A 26,680-nucleotide genomic window follows, 5' to 3' on the forward strand; every position below is an offset into this window, starting at 1 on the left:
TAGACCTTTCCTATCACAATAATGTGTCTATGAGTTTGAAGAGTCAATATTACATATGACTGTATATATTGGTGGCTAAATTGACAACAGGTGTATGATAGATGCATAACCAGCTAATTTCTCACTGCACGACTTCAATGGGCTTGGGGAACGTAAGGATGGGGAACAAAGACAAAAAGGGGAAAGTGGAAGGCAGATGGGCAAGAGCAATAAGAAGGAAGAGGAAGATGATGGAGTGCAGGTTCATAGTTTCTTGAAGGTGCAGGTAGATCAGATAGTGAAGAAGGGGTTTGGTATGCTTGCCTATATTGGTCAGTGCATTGATTATAAGAGTGGGGAGGTCATATTGCAGCTGTACAGGGCATTGGTTCGGCCAGTCATGGAGTATTGTGTGCAATGTTGGTCTCGATTCTATAGGAAGGATGTTTTGAAATTAGAAAAAGGTTCTGAAAAGGTTAATGAGGATGTTGCCAGGGCTGGAGGGTTTGAGCATTAGGGAGAAGCTGAATAGGCTGAGGCTATTTTCTCTGGAACGTCAGAGGCGGAGGGGTGACCTTGAGAGGAATCATGAGGGGCATATATAGGGTAAGTGGGCAAGGTCTTTTCACTGGGGTGGTGGTGTCCAAATCTAGGAGACATAGGTTTAAGGTGAGAGAGGAAAGATAATAAAAAGGGGAAACTTCTGCACATAGAGCGTAGTGCGTGTATGGAACAAGCTGCTACAGGAAGTTGTTGAGGCTGGTACAATTTCATTGTTTAAAAGGCATCTGAATGGATATACGAAATTGGGAGGGTTCAGAGGGATGTGGGCCAAATGGGACTAGATTTATATAGGATATCTGGTCGGCATGGACAAGTTGGATTGAAGGGTCCGTTTCCATGTTATATATCGCTATGATTCTATGAATGCTATTGAGGACCATTGTAATGATATCTACCATGACAGATTGGTCACCTGCATGAAGCATCAAACATGGCAATGGAATAGTGCATGGGGGCCTTGAATAAGGTTTGTAGTATCTGGATACCTCTGTAAAAGGGATGACCCCTAACCTTGGCTTTGCAGTGTCCTAACAATATGTAAGAAAGCACTTTATAGCACAGTGGCAGCCCTAGACTGTGACTAGACCATGAGAAAACTGATGGTGTAAAATGAAATGGAAGTAAGCTTCCACTTGAGGCTCTACTGACTGTTTACATATCCTGATGACCATTCCTGCTTCTGCGAATGTTGTTGGAACTGACTTTGACAGAACCTTGTGAGCTCCGAGGTACATCAGCCAAGAATATTACAGTATTCACAGCAGGGTTGGGAGCGGTCTGCCTCGGCTTATAATCTCCCTCAGCTGGGTTGCACCATGTAGAAATTTTAAAGGGTTTAGATTTGCAATGGCACAAGGATGTCAACATAGTTGCTTCACATTGCATTATAACAAAGTTCCTTTTCTTCATTTAAAGCACGTAAAGCAATTATTCACAGAATTGCTTGGTAGTGTAGAGCTTAAATATTGACAAGAAGAGGGACAAAGGCAAAGCTTTGAATCTTACACTCATCAGGACTGACATGCAAGAAACAAAACTTGAAAATGGAGCACCAATTTACACAACACGAGAAGAGGACGCTGATTGGTTGGAGAGGTGGCAGGAACTATTCACTGTCATCTGTAGTTAGCTGAAAAAAAAACTCAAGAACTGGTAGGTAAACTGATTGCTGATTGTGTTGCCATGGGGAATGCAGCAAGGATTTGTAGTTTCCAAGATCTTATCTTCAATGAAAAGGTGCAATGTCTCAATGAACTCCCTTTTGCTGATAAATTAACATACAGGGCCCTGTTATCTATGTAGCTACTGTGGGCCTATTTAGTAAATGTTATCCAAAAGCAGAACAGTATCCAATATTGGCCATGGTTTTCTGAGGTTTGCAAGCATGGGATGGTTGACCATGATTGGCACATTGATTGCTCTGAATAATCATGATGAGGTGTTGTTTGATGCAGTCTACCAGTCATAGAATAGGCTTACAGACTTGGCATCACACATGCTGAAACTCATTACTAAATTTTTGTGGGAGACAAGGCATTTTTTTGGCTTGATGGCAATTTCTTGGTCATCAGGAAAGCAGCATGAGACAACTAGCTTCACCTGTTGTTCAGATTGATGAAACGCCTTCTCCGTCCTTTTTAGGAAATCTGAGAAGAGGAGTTATGTTTGGCGTGGACTGGTTGGATCAAAGGGTCTGTTTCCAAGATGTGTGATTTTGCTAGACCGTGTGTTTTTCAGGGCCAAAAGTTGTGAATCCATTCTTGAATTTGAGAGATATACAGTGAATACCCTTTTTGTCTTTTATTTTAGTTGAAAAGTGAGGCGCTGAAAAAGCACAGCAGTTCAGACAGCATCTGAGGAGCAGGAGAGCTGGAACCTTGGGCATAAGCCCATCAGCAGGAACGTGAAGGGCTGATAAAGGGCTTACGTCCGAAACGTTGACTTTCCCGCTCCTCGGATACTGCCTGACCTGCTGTGCTTTTCCAGTGCCCCACTTTCCGACTCTGATCTCCAGTATCTGCAGTCCTCACTTTCTCCCTTTTTTTAAGCAATATCATCTAAATATTATTGAAGTGTGCCACCAGTGCTGCACATTCTAGTTTTGCTGACAACTGTTGTTAACATTGCATTTTTTAAAAAAAAACAGTAACATTTGTTGTCTTCAAGATATAGGTTTGCTCGCTGAGCTGGAAGGTTTGTTTTCAGATGATTCGTCACCATATTAGGTAACATCTTCAGTGAGCCTCCAAATGAAGCACTGGTAGTGTAGCCTGCTTTCTATTTATATGTTTTAATTCCCTAGAGTTTATGTCATTTCCTGTTGTGACATCATATCCTATGGTGATGTCATTTCCTGTTCTTTTTCTCAGGATGATAAATGGGATCCAAGTCAAAGTGTTTGTTGGTAGAGCTCCAGTTGGAATGCCATGCTCCTAGAAATTCTCATGCATATTTCTGTTTGGCTTTTCCTAGGATGGATGTGTTGTCCCAGTGCAAGTGGTGTCCTTTCTCATCCTCATAGTGAGAGTAGGTCATGTCGTTTTGTGGCTAGTTGATGTTAGTGTATCCTGGTGGTTGATTTCCTGCCTCTTTGTCCAATGTAGTGTTTGTACATAGAGTCAGAGATGTATAGCATGGAAACAGACCCTTCGGTCCAACTCGTCCGTGCTGACCAGATATCCCAACCTAATCTAGACCCATATTTCAAAAAACCCTTCCTATTCACCTACCCATCCAGATGCCTTTTAAATGCTGTAGTTGTACCAGCCTCCACCACTTTCACTGGCAGCTCATTCCATACATGCACCACCCTGTGTGAAAAAGTTGCCCCTTATGTCTCTTTTATATCTTTCCCCTCTCACCCTAAACCTCACCCTCTAGTTCTGGATTCCCCCATCTCAGGGAAAACACTTTGTCTATTTACCCTATCCATGCCCATCATGATTTTATAAACCTCTATAAAGGTCACCCCGCTGACTCTCAAGGGAAAAACAGCCCCAGCCTTTCAGCCTCTCCCTATAGCTCAAATCCTCCAACCCTAGCAACATCTTTGGAAATCTTTTCTGAATCCTTTCAAGTTCACAACATCATTCCAATAGGAAGGAGACCAGAATTGCATGCAATATTCCAAAAGTGGCCTAACCAATGTCCTATACAGCCACAACATGACCTCCCAACTCCTATACTCAATGCTCTGACCAATAAAAGAAAGCATACCAAACACTTTTTTCATTATCCTATCTACCTGCGACTCTACTTTCAAGGAGCTATGAACCTGCACTCCAAGATCTCTTTGTTCAGCAACACTCCCTAGGACCTTACCATTAAGTGCATAAATCCTGCTAAGATTTGCTTTCCCAAAATGCAGTGCCTCACATTTATCTAACCTAAATTCCATCTGCCACTCCTTAGCCCACTGGCCCATCTGATCAAGATCTCATTGTCATCGGAGTTAACCTTCTTCGCTGTCCACTGCACTTCCAATTTTGGTGTCATCTGCAAACTTACTAACGTAACCGCTTATGCCCACATCTGAATCATTTATATAAAATGACCAAAAGTAGTGGACCCAGACCTAAGAAAGGTGGCAAGGACAAGCCAAGGAACTACAACAACCTGCCCACCACCGATGTCACGCTCATCAGTCTATAGTTCCCTGGCTTGTCCTTACTACCTTTTTAAAATAATGGTATCATGTTAGCCAACCTCCTGTCTTCTGGCAATGATTCAAATATCTCAGCAAGGGGCACAGCAATCACTTCCCTAGTTTCCCCACAGAGTTCTAGGGTACACCTGATCAGGTCCTGGAGATTTATCCATCTTTATGCATTTCAAAACATCCAGTACTTCCTCCTCTGTAATGTGGACATTTTTCAAGATGTCACCATCTATTTCCCCACATTCTATATCTTTCATGTCCTTCTCCATAGTAAACATTGATGCAAAATAGTTGTTTAGTATCTCCCCCATGTCCTGCAGTTCCACACAAAGGCTGCCTTGCTGAACTTTCAGGGGCCCTATTCGCTCCCTAGTTACCGTTTAGTCCTTAACGTATTTGTAAAAACCATTTGATTATCCTTAGTTCTATTTGCTAAAGCTATTTCATGTCCCCTTTTTTGCCCTCCGTGACTACCTGGTCAGGTCCATGCCCCCCCATCAACCCACCGTCCCATCCCGGCACCTTCCCCTGCCACCACAGGAATTGCAAAACCTGTGCCCACCCCTCCTCCCTCACCTTCATCCAAGGCCCTAAAGGAGTCTTCCACATCCAAAGTTTTACCTGTACATTCACCAATATCATTTATTGTATCCGTTGCTCCCGATGCGGTCTCCTCTACATTGGGGAGACTGGACGCCTCCTAGCAGAGCGCTTTAGGGAACATCTCTGGGACACCCGCACCAATCAACCACACCGCCCCGTGGCCCAACATTTCAACTCCCTCTCCCACTCTGCCGAGGACATGGCAGTCCTGGGCCTTCTTCACCGCCGCTCCCTCACCACCTGATGCCTGGAGGAAGAACGCCTCATCTTCTGCCTCGGAACACTTCAACCCCAGGGCATCAATGTGGACTTCAACAGTTTCCTGATTTCCCCTTCCCCCACCTCACCCTAGTTCCAAACTTCCATGTCAGCACTGTCCCCATGATTTGTCCTACCTACCTATCTTCTTTTCCACCTATCCACTCCACCCTCCTCTCTGACCTATCATCTTCATCCCACCCCATTCACCCATTGTACTCTTTGCCACCTTCCCCCACCCTACTTCCTGACCTATCACCTTCATCCCCACCCCCACTCACCAATTGTATTCTATGCTACTTTCTCCCCACCCCCACCCTCCTCTAGCTTATCCTTCCACCCTTCAGGCACTCTGCCTTTATTCCTGATGAAGGGCTCTTGCCCGATTTTCCTGCTCCTCGGATGCTGCCTGAACTGCTGTGCTTTTCCAGCACCACTAATCCAGAATCTGGTTTCCAGCATCTGCAGTCATTGTTTTTATCTATTTTTTTCCCCCTCACGTATACTCCTACTGCCTTTCTACTCTAAGAATTCACTCAATCTCTCCTGTGTATACCTGACATATGCTTCCTTCTTTTTCTTAACCAAATCCTCAATTTCTCTAGTCATCCAGCATTTACTACACCTACCAGCCTTCCCTTTCATCCTAACAGGAATATACTGTCTCTGGATTCTCGTTATCTCATTCCTAAAGGCTTCTCATTTTCCAGCCGTCCCTTTACCTGTAAACATCTGCACCCAGTCAGCTTTTGAAAGTTCTTGCTTAGTACCGTCAAAATTAGCCTTCCTCCAAATTAGAACTTCAACTTTTAGATCTGGTGTATCCTTTTCCATCACTATTTTAAATCTAATAGAATTATGGTCGCTGGCCCCAAAGTGCACCCCTACTGACACCTCAGTCACCTGCACTGCCTTATTTGCCAAGAGTAGGTCAAGTTTTGAACATTCTCTGGCAGGTACATCCACATACTGACTCAGAAAACTTTCTAGTACACTCTTAAATTCCTCTTCATCTAAACCCTTAACACTATAGCAGTCCCGGTTGATGTTTGGAAAGTTAAAATCCCCTACCATAACCACCCTTTTATTGTTACAGATGACTTAAATCTCCTGACAAACTTGTTTCTCAATTTCCCACTGACAATATGGGGTCTATAATACAATCCCAATAAGGTGATCATCCCTTTCTTATTTCTCATTTCCACCCAAATAACTTCCCTGGATGTATTTCCGGGATTATTCTCCCCAAATACAGCTGTAATGCTATCCCTTATCAAAAACTCCACTCTCCATCCTCCCTTGGCTCCCTTTCTATCCTTCCTATAGCATTTGGATTCTGGAACATTATACCACCAGTCTTGTCCATCCCTGAGCCAGATTTCTGTAATTGCTACGACATCCCTGTCCCATGTTCCTAACCACCCCCTGGTTCATCTGCCTTCCCTGTTGAGCCTCTTGCATTGAAATAAATGCAGTTTAATTTATTAGTCCTACCTGGTTCTCTACTTTGTTCTGCCTGCCCTGACTGTTTGACTCACTTCTTTTCTCAACTGTACCCGTCTCAGATTGATCTCTTTCCTCAGTATCTTTCTGGGTCAACCCCTCCCCCCTTACTAGTTTAAAATCCTCCCAAGTAGCTCTAGCAAATCTCCCTGTCAGGAGAGTAGTCCCCTTTCATTTCATGGTGCAATCCATTCTTCTTGTATAGGTCACTTCTGCCCCAGAAGAGATTCCAATGATCCAAAAATGTGAATCCATCTCCCATACACCAGCTCTTCAGCCACACATTCATCTACTCTATCCTACTGTTCCTACCCTCACTAGCTTGTAGCACCAGGTTTAATCCAGATATTACTACCCTCAAGGACCTCCTTTTTAAATTCCTGCCTAACTTTCTATCTTCTCCCTTCAGAATCTCATCCTTTTCCCTTCCTATGTCATTTGTCCCAATTTGTACAATGTGCTCCTGCTGGTCGCTCTCCCCATTGGGAACAGTCTGCACCCACTCTGAGACATCCTTGATCCTGGCACCGGGAGGCAACATAGCATTCTGATTTTTCACAGTTGAACGCAGAAACGTCTCATTACATTTACTTCCTTATATGTATCACAAGAGGTTCAGTCTGACTGTGACAGGCCATAGGAATGGTATACGTCAACACAACAAGTCATGGATTGTCAGATCTTGCAGTCTTTTGGCAAGACCATGTTTCTTAAATAAGGTAATGCTTTCCTTACCTCAGCAGGCTCTGTCATGGCACATAGAAACCACACATATAATCGTTAAAGATGCAACTAGGGATCCTTAATAAAGTCATGGATTTATTTACCTATGTTACAACCATGTAGAATATTACATAACTTGCCCTTAACATTTCCGAATTCTGTGTTCCTTATTTAATCTATAAATTATTTTATTGGTACGAAATAAAAGGGGTCAAAAATTTAATTTAATGTTTGATTTTGGGATAGGCAATGTATCAAATGTCATGCGATTGAAGGCCAAGTGATCAAATCTTCACGGATACAGTAGAATTAAATGTCCCTAAAATAGAACACATTGGCATTTGAGCACTTTACCTCCCTCCATATTAATTAAAACAATACTTTCAGCACAAATTCTAATGAGGACTCGAATAATGCCCTGCGTGGTTTAAAGCTAATTATTAGAAAACGTTTAAAGATGTAAAAAGAGATAAAATATAGTGAAATACCGGCAATTCGAGGCATCGTTTATTTTATGGAGCATGTAGGACGTGGACGCTTTGAAAATCAGGTGAACCTTCACCATGGCAACAGCGGAGCCGGAACCACAGGCGGGGACCACTTGTTGTCTGGAAGGAAGATATTTGGGTCTGGTACAGCTGAAAGGCGGCGGTGTAACCAGCTGTATTCCGGGTTGCGCGTGCCCTCCATTGTGCCGAGGATAGAATGCAGCGGCTGCTGGTGAAGGTGTTACTGAAAGCTGGGGTGAGAGGCTCGGGCGGTCGGGCCTCTGGCAACCCCGGGAGGGAGGCCTGCCGGTGAGTATCTTTAATAGATACAGAACTGATGAACAGAGATCGGTCTTAGGCCGAAAGAAGAAAAAATAACAAAGTCGCTGGAGAAAAAAAAACAACTCAGTTCTGCAGGAGGGTCTGGAAAAACTCTTCTGAAGAAATTAACGAAGCGTTAACTCTGATTTCCCCTCACAAATAATGCTGAGATTTTCCAGCAATTTCTGTTTTTGTTTCTGATTTACAATACCCGCAGTTCTTTCGGTTTTCTGTTTCAGGACTGTCCAACCTAGATGTTTTCCTCCCACCTGCTCATGGCCCTGGTCAACTCAGCTCATCAATCCAGGAACAAATATTTCCACGTGTCTCGCTTGCTTTGTAACATGGGTTGCAACGGCTCGGATTCCCACCCCTACACTGTGAAATTCCTAGTTTAATTGTGATAGTATTGTTGTCCTGACAGAAAGTTAAGTGGGGAGGGTGAGCCTTGGGCAATTACAGTTTAGGAATACTGTGGATAAATGTGAAATTACCCACTTTGACAGCAAAAGCAGGAAGACCTATTATCATCTAAATGGCAATAACTTGGAAAGGGGAAGGTACGATGAGACATGGTGCCGTTGTACATTAGTGGCTGAAGGCAAGGCTGCAGGTACAGCAGGTGATGAAGAAGGCATATGATATGCTGGCTTTTGTAATAATAAGATGTGAGTTCAAGTCTTATTGCAATTGCACAGTGCCTTGCTAAGAGCTTACCTGAAGAAGAATATATGGAGCAGGAGAGTCAACCTTTCAGGTGTAAGCCCTTCATCAGGAATGTAAAGGGCAGGGAAAGGTGGGTGAGAGATAAATAGGAGGATGGGGGTGGGGCTGGGGCTGGGGAGAAGGTAGGTGGGAAGGCGATAGGTAGATGCAGGTGGTGGGTGATTGTGATAGGTCACTGGGGAGGGTGGAGCAGGTAGGTAGGAAGGAAGATGGACAGGTCAAGAGGGTGGTGCCCAGATGGAGGGTTGGATCTGGGATCATGTGGGGAGGGAGGGTAGATTTGGAAACTGGTGAAGTTGATTTTGATGTCGTGTGGTTGAAGGGTCCCAAGGTGGAAAATGAGGCGTTCTTCCTCTAGTCATTGGGTGGCTTGGATTTGGTGGTAGACGAGGCCCAGGACTTGCATGCCCATGGTAGAGTGGGAAGGAGAGTTGAAGTGGCTGGCCACAATGCGGTGGGATTGTTTTGGTGTGTGTGTGCCCCAGAGATGTTTTCTGAAACACACTGCGACTTGGCATCCTGTCTCCCGGATGTAGCAGAGACCACATCAAGAGCAAAAGAGACAGTAGATGAGGTGGGTGGATGGGCAGGAAAATCTTTGCTATGTGTGTGAAAGGATCCTTTGGGACCTTGGACGGATGTGATGGGGGAGGTTTGGGTGTCAGTTTTGCACGTCTTGCATTGGCAAGGGATGGTGACGGCTGTGGAAAGTGGGTTGTGGACCTAAAAAGGGCAAGATGGAGGGAATGGTCTCTGGAACATGGATAGGGGTAGGGAGGAAAATCTGTCTCTGGTGGTGGGGTCTGATTGTAGGTGGCAGAAATGGCAGAGATTAGTGGGGTGAAAGATAAGGACTTTCTATCCTTGTTGAGTCTACTTATTACCCTCTCAGCTACCTTTCCCACCCTCCACCCTCCTATTTATCTCTCAGCCCCCTTCCATTGTCCCGCCCACACTCCTGATGAAGGGCTTATGCCCAAAACGTCGACTCTCCTGACCAGTTGTGCTTTTCCAGCGTCACACCTTTTGACTCTGACTCTCCAGCATCTACAGTCCTCACTTTCTCCTTGAAGATGGATGTTTTGACTATGAAGGTGGGACTGACTTATGAAGAGATGCAGAATTGGTTAGGACTATAATCAAATGAAATTTAGGAGAATGAGGGGAGATCTCATAGATATCTATAAAATCCTAACAGACTTAAACAGGGTAAATGCAGGAAGGATGTTCCTGATGACCATGGATCACAATCAACGAATACAGGGTTGCTAATTAAGGATTTAGATGAGAAATCCTTCACCCAGAGTTGTAAGCCAGTGGAATCCTCTGCTATAGAAGCAGTTGAGGCCAAAACATTGAATGTTTCAAGAAGGAGTTGGGTATTGTTGGGGACAAAATGGGATAAAGGGTACTGATTTGGATGATCAGCCATGATCATATTGAATGACAGAGCAGATTTGAAAGAATTGAAAGTATCTGCCCCTTAGCAGAATAGCCATATGCTCCAGCAAATGGATGTGATCCAAGGATGGAATCAAGTTCATCCAGGAACTGGATGGATGCAGCTCTAGCTTGAGCTTGCTGAACAGCCCAAGCTAATGTTTTTTCTGAATCACCTACAAATGGTGAGAAGAGATCTATCCCACTGATCGACAGGAAAGAACACTGGCAGCTGGAGGCTGCAGACTTCACCAGCAGAAGTTTTTCTAAATCCTGTGGATCCAAACAGCAGAATTCCATGAGTAGGAATCACCCCTATCCTCTCAAATGCCTGAAGATACAGCACCAACCACTCAGTACTCTGTTTCAATTTGATTTGATCCAGGCCAATTTGATTGCAGTTGACAGGTTTGAAGTCTGCCAGTCTGATGCTGCTTCTCAGACAGGAAGGCTGCACATTCTTCATCGCTTCATGAAGCTTCTAAAGGTAATTTCCTTGTTCACTCTTCATGTCCATGAGTTAGAAGGTTGTGGTTTAAATCAAAATCCCAATCCTAAACTAGTGTATGACTGTCCGAGTTAACACTCCAGTATTACACATGGAATACTGGATTTTCATAGGTGCATCCCTTTTGGTGTACTTCAGAGATGCTTTACATACTGGTAAAGTACTTTGTCATATGCTGAGGCTCATGAAATGTGCTTTATGAATACAAATCCTTTTCATTTCTATGAAAATGTAACATGGGAAGAACATAGTCAGCATGGAAACAGACCCTTTGATCCAACTTGTCCAAGTCAACCAGGTACCCTAAATTAATTTAGTTATATTTGGCCCAATCCCTCTAAACCCTTCCTATTCATCTATCCATCCAGCTGCCTTTTAAATTGACTTTACCTGCAAAAGTAGAGTATGTTTAATTAGTACATATTGCTGCAAATATTTTGTTAAAATGACAATATATCATCTTGGGCAGGGTAGTTTATTGTAATATGGTGTCATGAGTTTCAATACATCTTGCACTTTAACCAAAAAAACAAAAGCAGACTTTTAAGAGAAAGTAAAGCTTGCCTCAACCATATTAATTAAATTTGCTACATAATACAAGCATTGTTTAACTTACAGATTTCATTCATGAAATTCTGAATTATGATTAGGTTAAATTGCTCATTTTTAGTTTACCAATTTAAAGGATTCAGCGCAGGATTACTTGGGACATTAAAAGAAATGGCTAATGAGATGGTAGATGCATTGGTTTTCAATTTTTCAAACTTCCCTGGCTTCATGAAAGGTCCAATAGATTGGAAAATAGTAACTTTAAAATCTCTTCATAAAAGGACACAAAAGCAGGAAGGAGCAGGCCAATTATCTTAACACCTGTCATAGGGTACCCTTTAGAAGCAATTATAAAAGATGTTTTAGCATGGCACTTCGAGAAGTTCAAAGTAACTCAGCAGAGTCAGCATGGATTTTGTGAAAGGCGAATTGTTTAATCAATTTATTGTTCTTGGTTTGAAGTTGGACAAAAAGGCTCAATACCAGAGAGGAGCTGTGATTGGCTGCCCTTGGGATCAAGGTCATATTTGATTGAGTTGCCATGAAGGAGTTCTAGCAAAACTAAAGTCAATAGGAATCAGGGCAGTTGGAGTCATAACCGATATTCACTTTAATTTTAATTGTTTGTGCACGGATTTCTGAGTTCTGTGTGCAGCAAATTTGAAACAGACTTGATTAGGAAGATCAAGGTGAATGAACTCCATGGGACAGTAACCATAATATGATAGAATTCACCCTGCAGTTGGAGAGGGAGAAGATGGAATCAGATATGACAGTATTACAACTGAATTAAAGGTAACTGCAAAGACACAAGGGAGTTCTTGGCCAGAGTTTATTGGAAGGGAAGCTAGTAAGAAAGATGGTGGAGCAGCAATGGTAATAGTTTCTGGGAATAATTTGCAAGGCATAGCAGAAATTCATCCCAAAGAAGAAATAATCTATTAAGGGGAAGAAGAGGCAACCATGGCTGACAAGGGAAGTCAGGGACAACGTAAAAGCAAAAGAAAAAAAGCATAGGATATGGTGAAGATTAGTGAGAAGCCTTTAAAAGCCAGCAGAGAATACCTTTTGTTTTTAGAAAAGCAATAAAGTGGGGAGAAGGTGAAATGCGAGCAAGCTATCTAGTAATAAAAAAGAAGACTGTAAGAGATTTTTTTAGATATCTGAAAGCTAAGAGAGAGGCAAGGGTGGACATTGGACAGCTGGAAAATGAGACCAGAGAGGTAGTAATTGGTAACAAAGAAATGATGGAGGATCTGAATAGGTACTTTGCATCGGTTTTTGCAGTGGAAGACACCAGTGGCATTCCAGACCTTCAAGGAAATCGGGGGTAGAGATGAGTGAAGGTTTTGGGGAAGCTGAAAAGTCTGAAAGCAGATAAATCACCCAGTTGGATGGACTACACCCCAGAGTTCTGAAGGAGATAGCTGAGGAGATTGTAGAAGCGTTGGTGGTGATCTTTCTTTCAGGAATCATTGGAGTTAGTAATGATCCCAGAGGACTGGAAAGTGGCTAAAGTAACATCCTTATTTAAGATGGGAGGGAGACAGAAGGCAGAAGACTATAGGCTGGTTAAGATTTTTGGTAAGATTTTAGAGTCTTGGTAAGATTATTGGTAAGATTTTCGAGTCCACTATTAGGGATGTGATTGCAGAGTACTCGATAGTGCATGGTGAAATAGGATTGAGTCAACGCTGCTTTGTCAAGGGGAGGTCATGCCTGACAAATCTGTTGGAATTCTTTTAGTGGGTAACAAGCATCTTAGACAAAGGAGGTCAGGTGGACAAGATCGGATTGAATTTCTGGAAAGCCTTTATCAAAGTGTCACACTAGAGGTTGCTAAGGGTGTTAGGAACGAGGTACTGGCATGGATAGCAGGTTGGCAGAAGGCAGAGTGGGGATAAAATGTTTTTTTTTCAGGATGGTGGCAGGTGACTAGTGGAATTGCTTAGGGGTCAGTGTTGAGACCACAACTAATCATGTTATACATTAACAATCTATATGAAGGAACTGAGGGTGTTGTTGTGGAGTTTGTAGATGACAAAGGTGAAGAGGCAGGTAGTGTTGAGGAAGTGCTGAGGCTGGAGAGGGACTTGCAAGTGCAATATTGGCATTTATTTAGAGAGTTCTAGAATACATGAGCAGAGATGTATTACTGAGGCTGTCCAAGGCTCTGGTCAGTTGGCATTTGGAATATTGTGACTAGTTTTGGGTTCTTATCTAAGGAAAGATATGGTGCCATTGGAGTGGGTCCAGAGGAGGTTAAGAAGAATCATTCAAGGGGTGAAAAGATTGTCATATGAGGAATGGTTGAGGACTCTAAATTCTACTCTGGAGTTTAGGAGGATGAGGGGTATCTGATTGAAACTTGCAGGATTTTGAGAGACCTGGAGAGAGTGCATGTACAGAAGATGTTTCCAGTAGTAGAAGAGACTAGGACCTAGGACCATAGCCACAGGGTGAAAGGACAATCCTTAAGAACTGAGATGAGGCGTTCTTAAAGGTCCAGGGGTTCCTTTACAATCAAATTGTGCAGTGATGCTTTTACAAACAATTGAAGTAGATGGGTCTTGAACCTGGGTCTCCTGACACAGCCAGGGGGGATCATTACCACTGTGGCACAAAAGCTCTTAATTCTTCACTGTAGAACCTTGGGCCCAACCATCTTTGCTGCTCCATTATAGTATTACAAATGGGGATGCTTATTGATTGAGCAATGTTCTGCAACATCTACAACTGCTCGGATATTGAAATTGTCTGCGGCTAAATGCAGGCTTCGGCTGACGATTAATAAGTCTCATTTGCGTCACAGAATTGCCAGGCAATGACCTTCTCTAACGAGAGAGAATCTAGCCACAGCCCCTTGAAATTCAAGACATTGTCATTACTGAAGCTCACACTATCAACATCCTGGGAGTTGCTTTACTGGATTAAATTTAACTGGATTAGCCTCATAAATCCCATGGATGCAGACACAGGTGAGAGGCTAGGAATCGTCCAGTGAGTAACTTGTCTCCTAACTCCCCAAAGCTTCTCCATCATCCATAAGACTCCAGTCAGGAGTAGAGTGGAATGCTCACCATTTACATGGCTGAGTGCAGTTCCAAGATACATACCATCATCCAAGAAAAAGCAGCCTTTTTGATTGGCATTACATCATCAAACACTTAGTCCCTCCAATGCAGCTATGTACTGCAGAAATTCACCAAGGCTTCTTATTAGACAGCACCTTCCAGATGCCCAACCACTATTATATAGAAGGACAAAGACAGCAGATACATAGGAACACCATCACCCTGCAAGTTCCCCTCTAAGTCATTCACCATCCTGATTTGGAAATGTGTTGCTTCTTTATCAATGTTACTGGGTCAAAATCCTGGAACACACTTCCAAAATCATTTCAGGTGTACTATGATTCTACGATTCCAGCAGTTCAAGAAGGCAGCTCACCACTACCTAGGGGTGGTAATAAATAAAGGTTCAACCAGTGAAGCTCATGCAATTTGGAGAAGATTTGTAACTCAGATTGTGGATCAGGTTGTAAGTTTGCTCACTGAGCTTGTAGTCGAGAGTGTGGTGCTGGAAAAGCACAGCCGATCAGGCAACTTCCGTGGAGCAGGAAAATCAATGTTTTGGGTGTAAGCCTTTCATCAGGAATGAAGCTTGTGAGTTGGGGCTGAGAGATAAATAGGAGGGGTGGGATTTGGGGAAAGGTAGCTGAGAAAGTGATAGGTGGATGAAGGTGAGGGAGAAGGTGATAGGTCGGGGGGGGAGTGATGGACAGGTCAGGAGGATGGGACTGGGATAATGTGGAGGGAGGGGAAATGAGGAAGATGTTGAAATTCGCACTTATCCCATGTGGTTGCAGGGTCCCAAGATGGAATATGAGGCATTCTTCCTCCAAACGTCGGGTAGTAACGGTTTGTTGGCAGAGGAGGCCCAGGGCCTGTATGTCCTTGGAGTGGGAGGGGGAGTTGCTGTGTTCAGCCACGGGGCAGTGGGGTTGGTGGTTGCAGGTGTCCCAGAGATGTTCTCTGAAATGATCTACAAGAAGGTGTCCTGTCTCCCCGATTGTAGAGGAGACCGTAATGGATGCAGTAGATGACTTTGACAGAGGTGCAGGTAAATTTCTGACTGATTGGAAGGATCCCTTGGGGTCTTGGACAGAGGTGAGGGGAGTGGTGTGAGCACAGGTTTTGCAGTTCATTCGGTGGCAGGGAAAGGCCCCACGAGTGGGGTGTGAGCTGGTGGGGGATGCGGACCTGATGAGGGAGTCGCAGAGGGAATGGTCTTGTCAGATCACTCCTCACCGACCTCCCCTCACTTTCCCCTCACAGCTAGTAGGTTTGTTCTCGAATATTTCGTCACCATGCTAGGTAACATCAGCAGTGAGCCTTTGATGAAGCAGCGCTGGTTTTCTGTCCCGTTTGCTGTTTGTGTGTCTTGATCTATTGTGGTGGGTGATATCACTTCTGGTTCTTTTTCTGAGAGGTTGGTAAATGCGGTCCAAATGTTTGTTACTGGTGTTCCCGTTTGAATGCCAGGCCTCTAGGAATTCCCATGCTTGTCTTTGTTTAGCCTGTCCCAGGATGGACGTATTGTCCTAGCAAATAGCCGCCAAAAGACATGACCGACTATCACTAGTATCCATACACACAGACGAAGAGGGACACCAGTTTGACTGAGACAATACATCCATCCTCGGACAGACTAAACAAAGACATACACGGGAATTCCTAGAGGTCTGGCATTCGAACCATTAACAAACCTGTCGATTTTGACCCCATTTGCCAACCTCGGAAAAAGAACCGGAAGCAATATCACCCACCACAACAGACCAAGACAGGTAAATAGCAAGCGGGACAGAACACCAACGCTTCATCGGATGCTCACTGATGATGTTACCGAGCATGGTGACGAAACGTCTGAGAACAAATCTGCCAGTTCAGTGAGCAAACTTACAAAGTGAAGCTCATCTCTTCAGTGAATAAAAAGAAACTAATCTGTAACCTGTTAGAACCCTTCAAGAACTCTTGTCTAATTTTATCCTCTTTGTGCCTGCTTTTCGTTATCTATCATAATCCACATTGCCTTCAGCCATTTCAGCCTTAAGCTATGAAAGTCACTCTACAATTGTTTCTGCCTCACTACCTTTTATTTTTCAGAATACTGCTTAAGATTTTCTAACATGTCCTATTGTTTTTTTTGTTGTGGCTTAGTGTTAAATTTTGTCAGGGTACAGTCATGACATGGTTTGGAATCTACATTTAGAGGTGCTATATGAATGTAAGGTGTTTATGTTAGTGTCAAAGAGTTCTATCAGCTTTGTGGGACTCAGACAGCAATAATTCAGTAATTCCCACCACTAACTTCTTGCATCTAGTAGAACCATGTAATAAATACAATTTTGCTGACACCATGTGCATCTTCAAAACAAATCAAAATTGACACCTTTTTATAAAGAAACAATATTAAAATCTGTTGAAAAGTGGCATTAAAGATTGGAGAGCCATTAACATCATAAATAGGAAGGAGCCAACAAAATAAGAAAGGATGCATTCATGGCAAGAAAGCAGAAGTGCCTAGGTTGAGGGTCCTTGATGGCCCAAATTGCCTTCTCTTATCCAAGCATTGTATCAGAGGAACCTTGATTCTACCTGAGCTGCTGAACAGAAAACTCAATCTAACATCCTGCGAACAAGCATGATTTCAGCAATGCTTATAGTTTTGCTAGAGCATGGATAGATTGTGCTTTTCGCTGAGTAACCTTTTGATCATAACTGAGATCAACTAATACATTCTCCCAATTTCAGCATTCTTTTGAAACCTTTATGACTTTTGCAGTTGTCATTTATGGCACAGAAGGATGCTTTTCAACTCATCGATTCTATGCCAGCATTCTTCAGATTTGTGCCTTTACAGCTATATTGTCATTCTATCCCTTCTATCAAAATGCATTGCTTCATTTGTGCATCTACCACTTGTCTGTCCATTCAGCTTGCCTAAGTCATGACAGGTGATTTTGTTTTGGTCATCCTCACTGTTTACAGCTGCTCCTTGTTTATATCAACAAAATGTTATTCTGTATTCCAAGATTCAAGTCTATTACGTAAATAGCAAAAAAAATTGTTCCAGCACTGACTATTTTTAACTGTCCTCCAAATGAAAACCAATCTACTTGCTGATGCTCTTATTCCATTAACATCACTTTTGTTCACCGCCTTTCTTATGAAGTACTTTGTCAAATGTTTTATTGAAATCTGTATAGATAGAATCCAATCACGGTTCCCTAGTCAATTTTCCCTCCCCATCAAAAAAAATCACTTAGGCTAGTCAAGCATGATCTACCTTTTACAAATCTGCTGGCTTTTCTTCATTAACTCACCTCTCAAAGTAAACTTTTATTTTGCCTTGATTTATAGATTCTAAAATCTTACCCACTTCTGATGTTAAGTTAACAATGGTATAGTTGTTCAGGTTGTCCTCACATCCTTTCTTATATAAAGATGTCACATTTGCCTCTCTCAATCCTCTAGTATTTCTGCTGTATCTAGAGTTATCTAACATACTTAACATTATTTTGAAAGCTTGGCACTTAGCTAGTCAAGGGATTTATTGCAATTCTTTACAGTTTCTTTAAATGCTGAAAGGTTTTTGCAAGTAATTGCATTAGTTTCAATTTTACGTATTTTTTAAAAAGTGTTTTGTAATTGAGGTGCCGTTTGGGAAGAAGAGCTGTAAGCTGTTTCTAATTTAAAACAAAATCTCTATTAATGTTTCCTATTATATTATGTCCTTTTAGTTTCTGCAGGTTGACTGGAACTGGTCAAAGAAATATCTTCACCTGTTCTGCTTTGCTCAAAGATGATGAACCTAAGCCTTGTTCTACCCCTGGACAGCAGAAAGATTCTGAAGAAAGAACATCTGCTACAGCAGGGAAGAGTGACTTATTGAACATAATAGGTGGCATGAAAGTAGAAGTCAGCTCAAAGAAAAAGTTCCAAGCATTGAGAACACAGAGACTAAACAATGAGGCAAAGAATCAGCCAGAAGGTGTGGAGAGTGCACGGAGCATGTTTCAGAAAGTGAATGAAGATATCAAAAGTGAATGGTAATAAATGATTAATATTAGAAAGTCTCAAAAGTTGGCTAGATCTTATCAACACAGTACTAAATGTTGAAATTTGAGAAATTTTGTTCAGAAGTGCGTTTGTTGAGAGAAGGGGTACTATATTGATGAGGGGACCATATTGACATCAGGTGTGGAGATTTCAGAAGCCATGGTATTGGTTTAAATTATTTTAAACATTTCAATATGTCTAACTGGGTATTGAAATTATTATAATCTGTAGCTTCATAGATTGTAATTTGGAGAAAAGTAATGCAGCAAGCTAAAATCTATTCAGGAACTTCAGGTCTCACAATTATCATGTGTGAAAAATGCCATAATAATTTATTTGCAGTTGAAACTACGCCCATTATGACAGGACTTTGCTCAAGTGTAAGCGTAAACAAAGTGTTGGAAGGCTATCAGCAACTGAGGATGTCTCAGCTGAGCTAATCCTGTGTATATTTGACATTTGCGCCTGCTCTCTCCTGGAAAACATTCAGTCAGGAGGCAGAAGCCCTGACTGATGTTCCCTCCCATACTAGGATGTTGAGGTGATTTGTAGTACTTCAGCTGCTTTCTCAATTGAGATCAGGGTTGAATTCTTCAAGGCAAGAGTTTTGCTCCAAAAGGAGTACCATTTAAATTTTTATTCATGCATATTGCTGCTGTATTTTCTCATTTCCAGAAACCTATTTTTTTACAAATAAACCTTTCTTTTGACATTTTTTGGCAGTAAGAAGACATTAAATCCAGACCTTGTTGCAGCAGCTTCAGCGGTTGCATCTTCTATGCCCTACAATAAGAAACAGATTGAGTCAGAACTGCTTAAACAACTCAGGAAGCATGAGTCGGAAACTGAAGCCCAGAAAAATGGCGAAGCCAGCAACATTGGGTAAGTTAGTGGTCAGTGACATAGTTATAGGCAGTTATGTCTTGCTGTGTAACTTGGAAAATAATCTATTGTTTGTGCTGAATAAAGTACTTATTAATTCCACCTCCCCCAACCTCAACCCCTTTTGATCCCCTCGCATTATTTCCTGTAGAAGTTGAACAAATTATCAGTTTCCATGTTTTTCTGAACATGATCTCAAAATTAGCTGCAAGCTCCTATGGCCTCTGACTTCCTATTTCTGTAAAATTAAACCTTTACTTCTGTGTGAGAAACCATAAAATTCATTCAAACCCAAGAGTTGAACTTCAGAAGATTGGAAACGAGGTTGGGGGTGGGGGGGGGGTGTGGGTAGAGGCACATTGTATTACATCGACCGTTTTTAGTGTTTTTGCTGTGTTTGTAAAACTTCAATTTATACTATTAGATTTCTGAAGATTAAGTAAATACGTTTAAAATGTAGTCTTAATATGAATTAATAATCATGAAATAGCCATCCATTTACATCTAGTTTGCAGTTGTTTGTGTTGATTACAAGGTTATCTTCCAGCTTTCAATTTGCATTCAAAAGGAATTAACAAAGTTTTTAAAGTATCAATTTAGCTATAATAAAGTGCTGCTTTACTTTCCCACTGATTTTGAGTGTTTTTGATAATAAGATAAAATATTTTTGCACAAAGAGAATAAATATAGTACATTCAATCCTCATTATCCACTGATTTGCTACTGCAGATTTGTGTGCTCTTAGATTGGCATTGGACCCAATTTAAAATTTATTCCACTGTTTTATTTAATCTGCCTTGGTAAATGTCGCATGGGAGAGATATCAGTGTTTCTTAACATGGGATGTTAGTGTCCCTGTCCCTCACTCCTTAATAAGGACTGAATGTACTTGCATTTTTAAATGTATTTATGGTATGTGGGCATCTTTGGCTGGACCAGCATTTAATGCCTGTCCCTAGTTGACATTGAGAAGGTGGTGGTGAGCTGTTGTCTTGAATGATTGTAATTCAAATGCTGTAGATAAATTGCAATGCAGTTTGGGAGGAAATATTAAAGTTTTGACCTGGTTAATTTGACCCAGTGATGCTGAAGGTTTGGTGATATTCCCAAGTCAGGCTTGGAGGGAAGCCTGTAGCCAGTAATGTTCCCATATATCTGCTGTCCTTATCCTTCTACATGGTGCATGAGTTTGGAAGATACTGTAAGGAGCCTAGGTATATTTCTGCTGTGCATCTTGTAGATGGTACACACTGTTGCTACTGAACATTGGTGATGGAGGGGAGTGAATGTTTATGGGTGTGATGCTAATCAAATGGGCTGCTCTGTCCTGGATGGTGTCAAGCTTCTTGTGATGTTGGAATTATATTTATGTCAGCAAAGGAGTGTGGTGGAACCTTGAGGAGTCAGGAGCTGAGTTACTTACAGGGTTCCTAGGTTTTGACCTGCTCTTGTAGGCATAGTATGTATATGGCTGCTCCAATTTAGTTTTTGGTCAATGGTGACTACCAGGATGATGTTAGTAGGGGATTAATGTTAATGCCATTGAATGTTAAGCGATGATGGTTACATTCACTTTTGTTGGAGATGGTCGTTGCCTAGTACTTCTGTGGCGTGAATATTACTTGCCATGTGCAAACCCAAACGTCCTTTTATTTTAATTACAATGAAAATAAAAATGAATACATTTTTATATTTATTCATTCATGAGGTGTCGGCATCATTGGTTGGGTCTGTATTTGTTGCCCATCCCTAGTTGCCCTTGAGAAATTGATAGTGAGTTGCCATCTTGAACTACTGCCCATACCTAAAGTTCGGAATAGAGGCAAAGCTAAATACGAAATTGGTTCCAAATAAAATTCTCTGTATTTGGTAACCCAGCTTCTGTAAAGATTGTTGGAAATTTGAACTAAGAAGGTCGTAAGTGCTGTATAAGTACAGATTGCTTGTGTTCTTTTGAGTTGTGTCTGAAGTCAAAAGAATAGGACAAAAAAAATGGATGTGGGTTTGCTTGCTGAGCTGGAAGGTTTGTTTGCAGACATTTCATCACCATAACATCATCAATGAGCCTCTGGATGAAGCAGTGGTGGCATGGCCTGCTTTCTGTTTATATGTTTAGGTTTCCTTGGGTTGGTGATATCATTTCCTGTGGTGATGTCATTTCAAGTTCTTTTTCTCAGGGGGTGGTAAATGGGATCCAAGTCAATATGTTTGTTGATAGAGTTCCGGTTGGAACACCAAGCCTCGAGGAATTCTTGTGCGTGTCTCTGTTTGGCTTGTCCTAGGATAGATGTGTTGTCCCAGTCGAAGTGGTGTCCTTCATTATCTGTATGTAAGGATGCTATTGAGAGTGGGTCATGTCTTTTTGTGGCTAGTTGATGTTCATGTATCCTGGTGGTTGGTTTTCTGCCTGTTTGTTCAATGTAGTGTTTGATATAGTTCTCGCAAGACATTTTGTAAATGACATTCGTTTTGCTTGTCTGCATAGGGTCCTTCAAGTTCATTAGCTGCTGTTTTAGTGTGTTGGTGGGTTTGTGGGCTACCATGGTGCCAAGAGGTCTGAGTAGTCTGGCAGTCATTTCCGACATGTTATTAATGTAGGGGAGAGTGGCTAGGATTTCTAGACGTTGGGGTTTGTTGCTGACAAATTGGTGGACTGTGTTTATTGGGTACCCGTTTGTTTTGAGTACACTGTATATGTGATTTTCCTCTGCTGTGTAGTTCCTCTGTGCTGCAGTGGCGGTGGCTCATTGAAATAAAGTTCTAATGCAATTCTGTTTGTGGGTGTTGGATGATTGCTTCCATAGTTCAGTATTTGGTCAGTGTGTTGTTTTCCTGCAGACACTGGTTTGAAGTTTCCCATTGGCTGTTCGCTCTACTGCGACATCTAGGAATGGGAGTTTGTTGTTTTCTTCTTGTTTAGTGAATTTTGTGCCAGTAAGGGTATTATTGATGGTCTTGAAAGTTCCTCTAATTTGTTTCATTTAGTGATGATAAAGGTGTCATCCACATAGCAGACCCAGAGTTTGGGTTGGATGGTTGGCAGAGCTGCTTGTTCAAGTCTCTGCATTACTGCCTCTGCTAAGAACCTTGATATCGGAGATCCCATGGGTGTTCCGTTGGTTTGTTTGTAGGTTTTGTTGTTGAAGGTGAAGCTTGACGATATTGACATTGCTGATGAAGTTGGTGGTGTTTGATGTATGTGTCTTTGGTTCTTTTAATAATGTAGTCAGTATTTCCTTGGCAAGGTTGACATTGATGGATGTGAACAGGGCTGTTAGATCAAAGGAGACCATTATTTCATCATATTCTATCTTGGTGTCATTTGTCTTCAGGAATTCTTGGGTGGAATAGGTGGGGGTGGGGAGGTGGGGGGGGCTCCTGGTTTGTGAATTTTGGGTAATCCGTAGAATCATGGTGTGTTGGATGCTTATGGTTTCCTTTCTTGGAAGATGGTCTTATTTATTTCTCCAGATTTCCAAAGCTTTTTGAGTAGGGCTGTGATTTGGTTCTCTAGTAGTGGGGTTAGGCCTATCGCCACTTGTTGGTATCTGCAAGTAGTGTGTTCGCTTTTTCAATGTAGTCTCTGATTTAAAATGACTGTCAAGCATTCCTTTCTCTGCCTGTAGGATAACAATGTTTTTATTTTTTTAGTCTTTCTAGAGCTTTCCTTTCTTGTGTACGGAGTGTGTTTCCTTCATTTTTCTTGCTAAATGTTGGTGCAACTGTCTGTCTGATGGTTTGCTGGGTTTCCTCCTGTGAGTTGGTTGTCTTTCAATGTTATTTCGAATGCTGTTAGGAAAGCTTTTTTGTCTGCATCCTGGAAGTTGTAATTTTATTCTCTTAGCAAGATGGCTTTTTCAGTGTCTTAAGGGTCGGTCAGATAAGTTTTTTTTTTAAATCAGTGCTTCTGTGTTGTCATGATTAGATTAGATTCCCTCCAGTGTGGAAACAGGCCTTCAGTCCAACAAGTCCACACCGACCGTCCGAAGAGTAACCCACCTAGACCCATTTCCCTCTGACTAATGCACCTAACACTGTATGGGCAATTTAGCATGGCCAATTCGCCTAACTTCTGTGTTGTTGTTTTGTGTAAGTTTGTCTAGAAAATGGGGAAAAAAAAAGACCTGCAGAAAAAACTAGCCAAACTTACACAAAACAATAGATGGCAAGCAGTTAATTTAGGCTGTTGCCAAGTCTGTAAAATTGCAACTATAAGAAAAATGGATAAGGTTTAACTTGTTTTCCTTAGAACTGGAGAGGCTGAGGGGAGATTGGATTGTACAGCCTAATGTTGTGAGAGGCTTGGATAGAATGAACGGGAAGGATCTGTTGCCTTTAGCAGAGAGGTTGGTGTCTAAGGGGCTAATTATCTAAGCTGAAATGTGCAGAGATGGGTAGAGTGGCAGCAGTTTATGAATTGCTTCTTACGAGGTCCAGCGCAGGTGTGATTGGTCAAATGGTCTTTTTCTGTGTCTTCCCAGTGTGAGTTATGACTTGATGGTGCTGCGATGGGAATGTATAGAAAATTGGACATGAGGATGAACATTTTTGTACTTATTGCTTGGATAGAGAAAAATATATCAGTAGAGGCCATGAAAACCAATTCCCACTTTCTTGATTCCCTCTGTCTAGTACAGGGATATCCAAGAAAGAGGTAAGGTCAAAGATAAGACATGTATTTGGGCATGGTGATGCTGGCACAGGTGCTATTTGAGCCCAAAATGGCATCCAGTGCTCTATCATGATGACTTCGGTGAATTGTACCAGATACCATCCTGCATATAGCTAACATTTGATGGAAGTGTGCAGAAATTAGATCATGATGTTAATTAGCATGCATAGTGATTTGAAACAATCAGAGATTAATGCGCCATGCAAAATACTCTCTTGATCTGGCTAAATGCATGTTCAGCAGCAGGAAAAATCCCATTCCATCCACTGACACCAATGTTATTTGAAGGGTTTGTGAACTATTTAACGGATAGTTGCTGGTTGTTGTAGAACAAAGAAAGTTTACTGCCCGGGTACAGGCCCTTCGGCCTGAGCTGATCCAAGTGTACTGTCTAAACCTGTCGGTCAATTCCTAAGCATCTGTATCCTCACCTCCCTGCCTACTCATGCATCTGTCTAGGTGCATCTTAAATGAATCTACTGTGCCTGCCTCTATCACCTCTGCTGGCAACGCGTTCCAAATGCCCACCACCCTCTGTGTGAAGTACTTGCTGCGTGTATCCCCCTTAAACTTTCCACCTCTCACCTTGAAAGCATGACCTCTCGTTATTGAATTTTTCACCCTGGGGAAAAAGCTTGTCTCTATCCACCCTGTCTATACCCTGCATGATTTTGTAAACCTCAATCAGGTCCCCCCTCAATCTCCTTTTTTCTAGTGAAAATAAACCTAGCCTACTCAACCTCTCTTCATAGCTAGCACCTTCCATACCAGGCCACATCCTTGTAAACCTTCTCTGCACCCTCTCCAAAGCGACCACATCCTTTTGGTAATGTGGCGCCCAGAACTGTACACCGCATTCTAAATGCGGCCGAACCAATGCTTGTACAATTTTAACTTGCCAGCTGTTATACTCCAATACCCTGTTTTCTGTTGTAATGATCCTGCATTTGCTAACAGCAGCCTCCAAGCAGGGAAACGACCACTGGTGGTTGTGAAATAAAAATGGTGATGAATTTGAATGCCCAGATTCCTTTGAGAATTGAGCTAAGATACTCAGCTGAGATACATCTTCTAGTTTGTTGCATTAAAAGAGATTACTGTAGCTGTATATTTATAGAAAGCTACCCATGTTTCTTTCTCACTTTGCACAGACCAGCAGGCAGTATGAGCACATGGCTTTGCTCGGATTGCAGGCTTCCCATGTGCAGGGTGCTATTGACTGTGCACCCGTCACTATGCATGCACTTCATGGGAACTCTGCTATTGCAGAACTGAATGAGATTCTACTCTCTCTACATCCAGCATGTGTATGACCACAGGCAATTATCAGATTAATTCTGGAACCAGTTAAGATGCTTTCATTCTGTGACATTCTACTGTGGGTACTGCATTTGAACCACCATAGCAGATCTACTACTTAACACGCAGTGTCATCTGCTGAAAATGTAGCTCTTGACTCCATTGCATAATCCATGTACATGTAACTTGGATACAATGAATACCATGTGATGAAGTACACCATTAACATGCTAAAGCGATATTTCTGTTGCTTGAGTCACTCTGGAGAAGCCAGGTGGTTACTGTTGCCTGTCTGCAGTGATTTGTTGTGTTCTACAAGCTCCATTATATCGCTATCACGGTGAACAATTTAGGAGGAAAAGAGAAGACCAGGAATAATAATACCAATAACTTGAACCTCAATTCTTTCTTACAAACAGTCCCTCATTTTGAAATTTATTTCTGCCACAACCACGTTACTTAATGATGGAATCACATGCCATTTCCTTCCCTATAGGACAATGAATCAAATTTTCTTTTACTGACCATGGTATTAGTTTCTTAATTCAAGATTTTTATTGAATTCAAATTCCACCATCTGCCATGACTGAATTTTAACCTAGTTCCCCAGATCATTACCTGGGTCTCTGGATTACTGATCTAGTGATAATAATACGAGGCTATTGCTAGATGGTAATCCTTTTTTTGTTTTTAAGGGCATTTCCAATTTTGCCCTTATGTGAAGTGAATAAGTGAGACTATGTAACATAACGTTGATGAATTGGAACATAAGTGACAGGGAAGGGAAAAACATAGACTTGATCCCATCATTTTGTCCTGTCTGACCTGTGCTGAAAGGGGAGTAACAGAAGCTATGATGAAAAGTCAGATTGGTACATGTTACAAAAACTTGTATCCCCTGTTGACAATAGGAAACATATTAATTTCTCAATGCAGATTGATCCTTAATAGTGCAAGCTGTGTGGAGGGATTTGAGAGCTTGGGATAAATTTTGATTTTTAAAAGGTTGGAGAATATTCCTACTTAGGAAATGTTTAGACTTGAGTAAGTTGAATTACTCTTCATTATTAACCATTGCCTCAGGAGATTTTTCAAAGTGAAACTTTGAGTGAAATGGATCTGTTGCCAGTAGATGTTCTTGCTTGTGGACAGCAAGAGATATTTTATTTAAAGCAGAATATTACTATATTCCTTGGTGTGAATTGTTTCTTGTAGCAGTTTGAATATTTTCTGACAGTTTTTTGTGCGGTTTTGTTCCCTAAAGCCAGAATTAATTGTTTTTTGAATTTTCAGTTGCCGTAACTACAAAAGAAACATTAAGGTGGAGAACTATACGTTGTGGGTATCAAAACTAAAGTAATTTTATGTAGATTTTTAATTATGTAA

At 41.8% G+C, this 26,680-nt stretch overlaps 2 protein-coding genes across 2 annotated transcripts in view; one reads left to right on the forward strand and one right to left on the reverse strand.

The window, feature by feature from the left end:
• slc25a15a (solute carrier family 25 member 15a) overlaps positions 1-7,843 on the reverse strand; it is a 73,822-nt gene extending 65,979 nt beyond the window's left edge. The window contains exon 1 of the mRNA XM_072577156.1: positions 7,777-7,843. The gene's annotated coding sequence lies outside the window, so the exon portion shown is untranslated. The remainder of the gene's footprint in view (positions 1-7,776) is intronic.
• A 102-nt stretch (positions 7,844-7,945) lies between these two features.
• mrps31 (mitochondrial ribosomal protein S31) overlaps positions 7,946-26,680 on the forward strand; it is a 29,976-nt gene continuing 11,241 nt past the window's right edge. Inside the window, exons 1-3 of the mRNA XM_072577157.1 lie at positions 7,946-8,085; positions 18,123-18,431; positions 19,165-19,323. Of these exons, the coding sequence (XP_072433258.1) occupies positions 7,994-8,085; positions 18,123-18,431; positions 19,165-19,323 (560 nt within the window). The 5' untranslated portion in view covers positions 7,946-7,993. The remainder of the gene's footprint in view (positions 8,086-18,122; positions 18,432-19,164; positions 19,324-26,680) is intronic.

The sequence above is a fragment of the Chiloscyllium punctatum genome, chromosome 9, assembly GCF_047496795.1.
Source record: "Chiloscyllium punctatum isolate Juve2018m chromosome 9, sChiPun1.3, whole genome shotgun sequence".
Taxonomy (NCBI): Eukaryota; Metazoa; Chordata; class Chondrichthyes; order Orectolobiformes; family Hemiscylliidae; genus Chiloscyllium; species Chiloscyllium punctatum.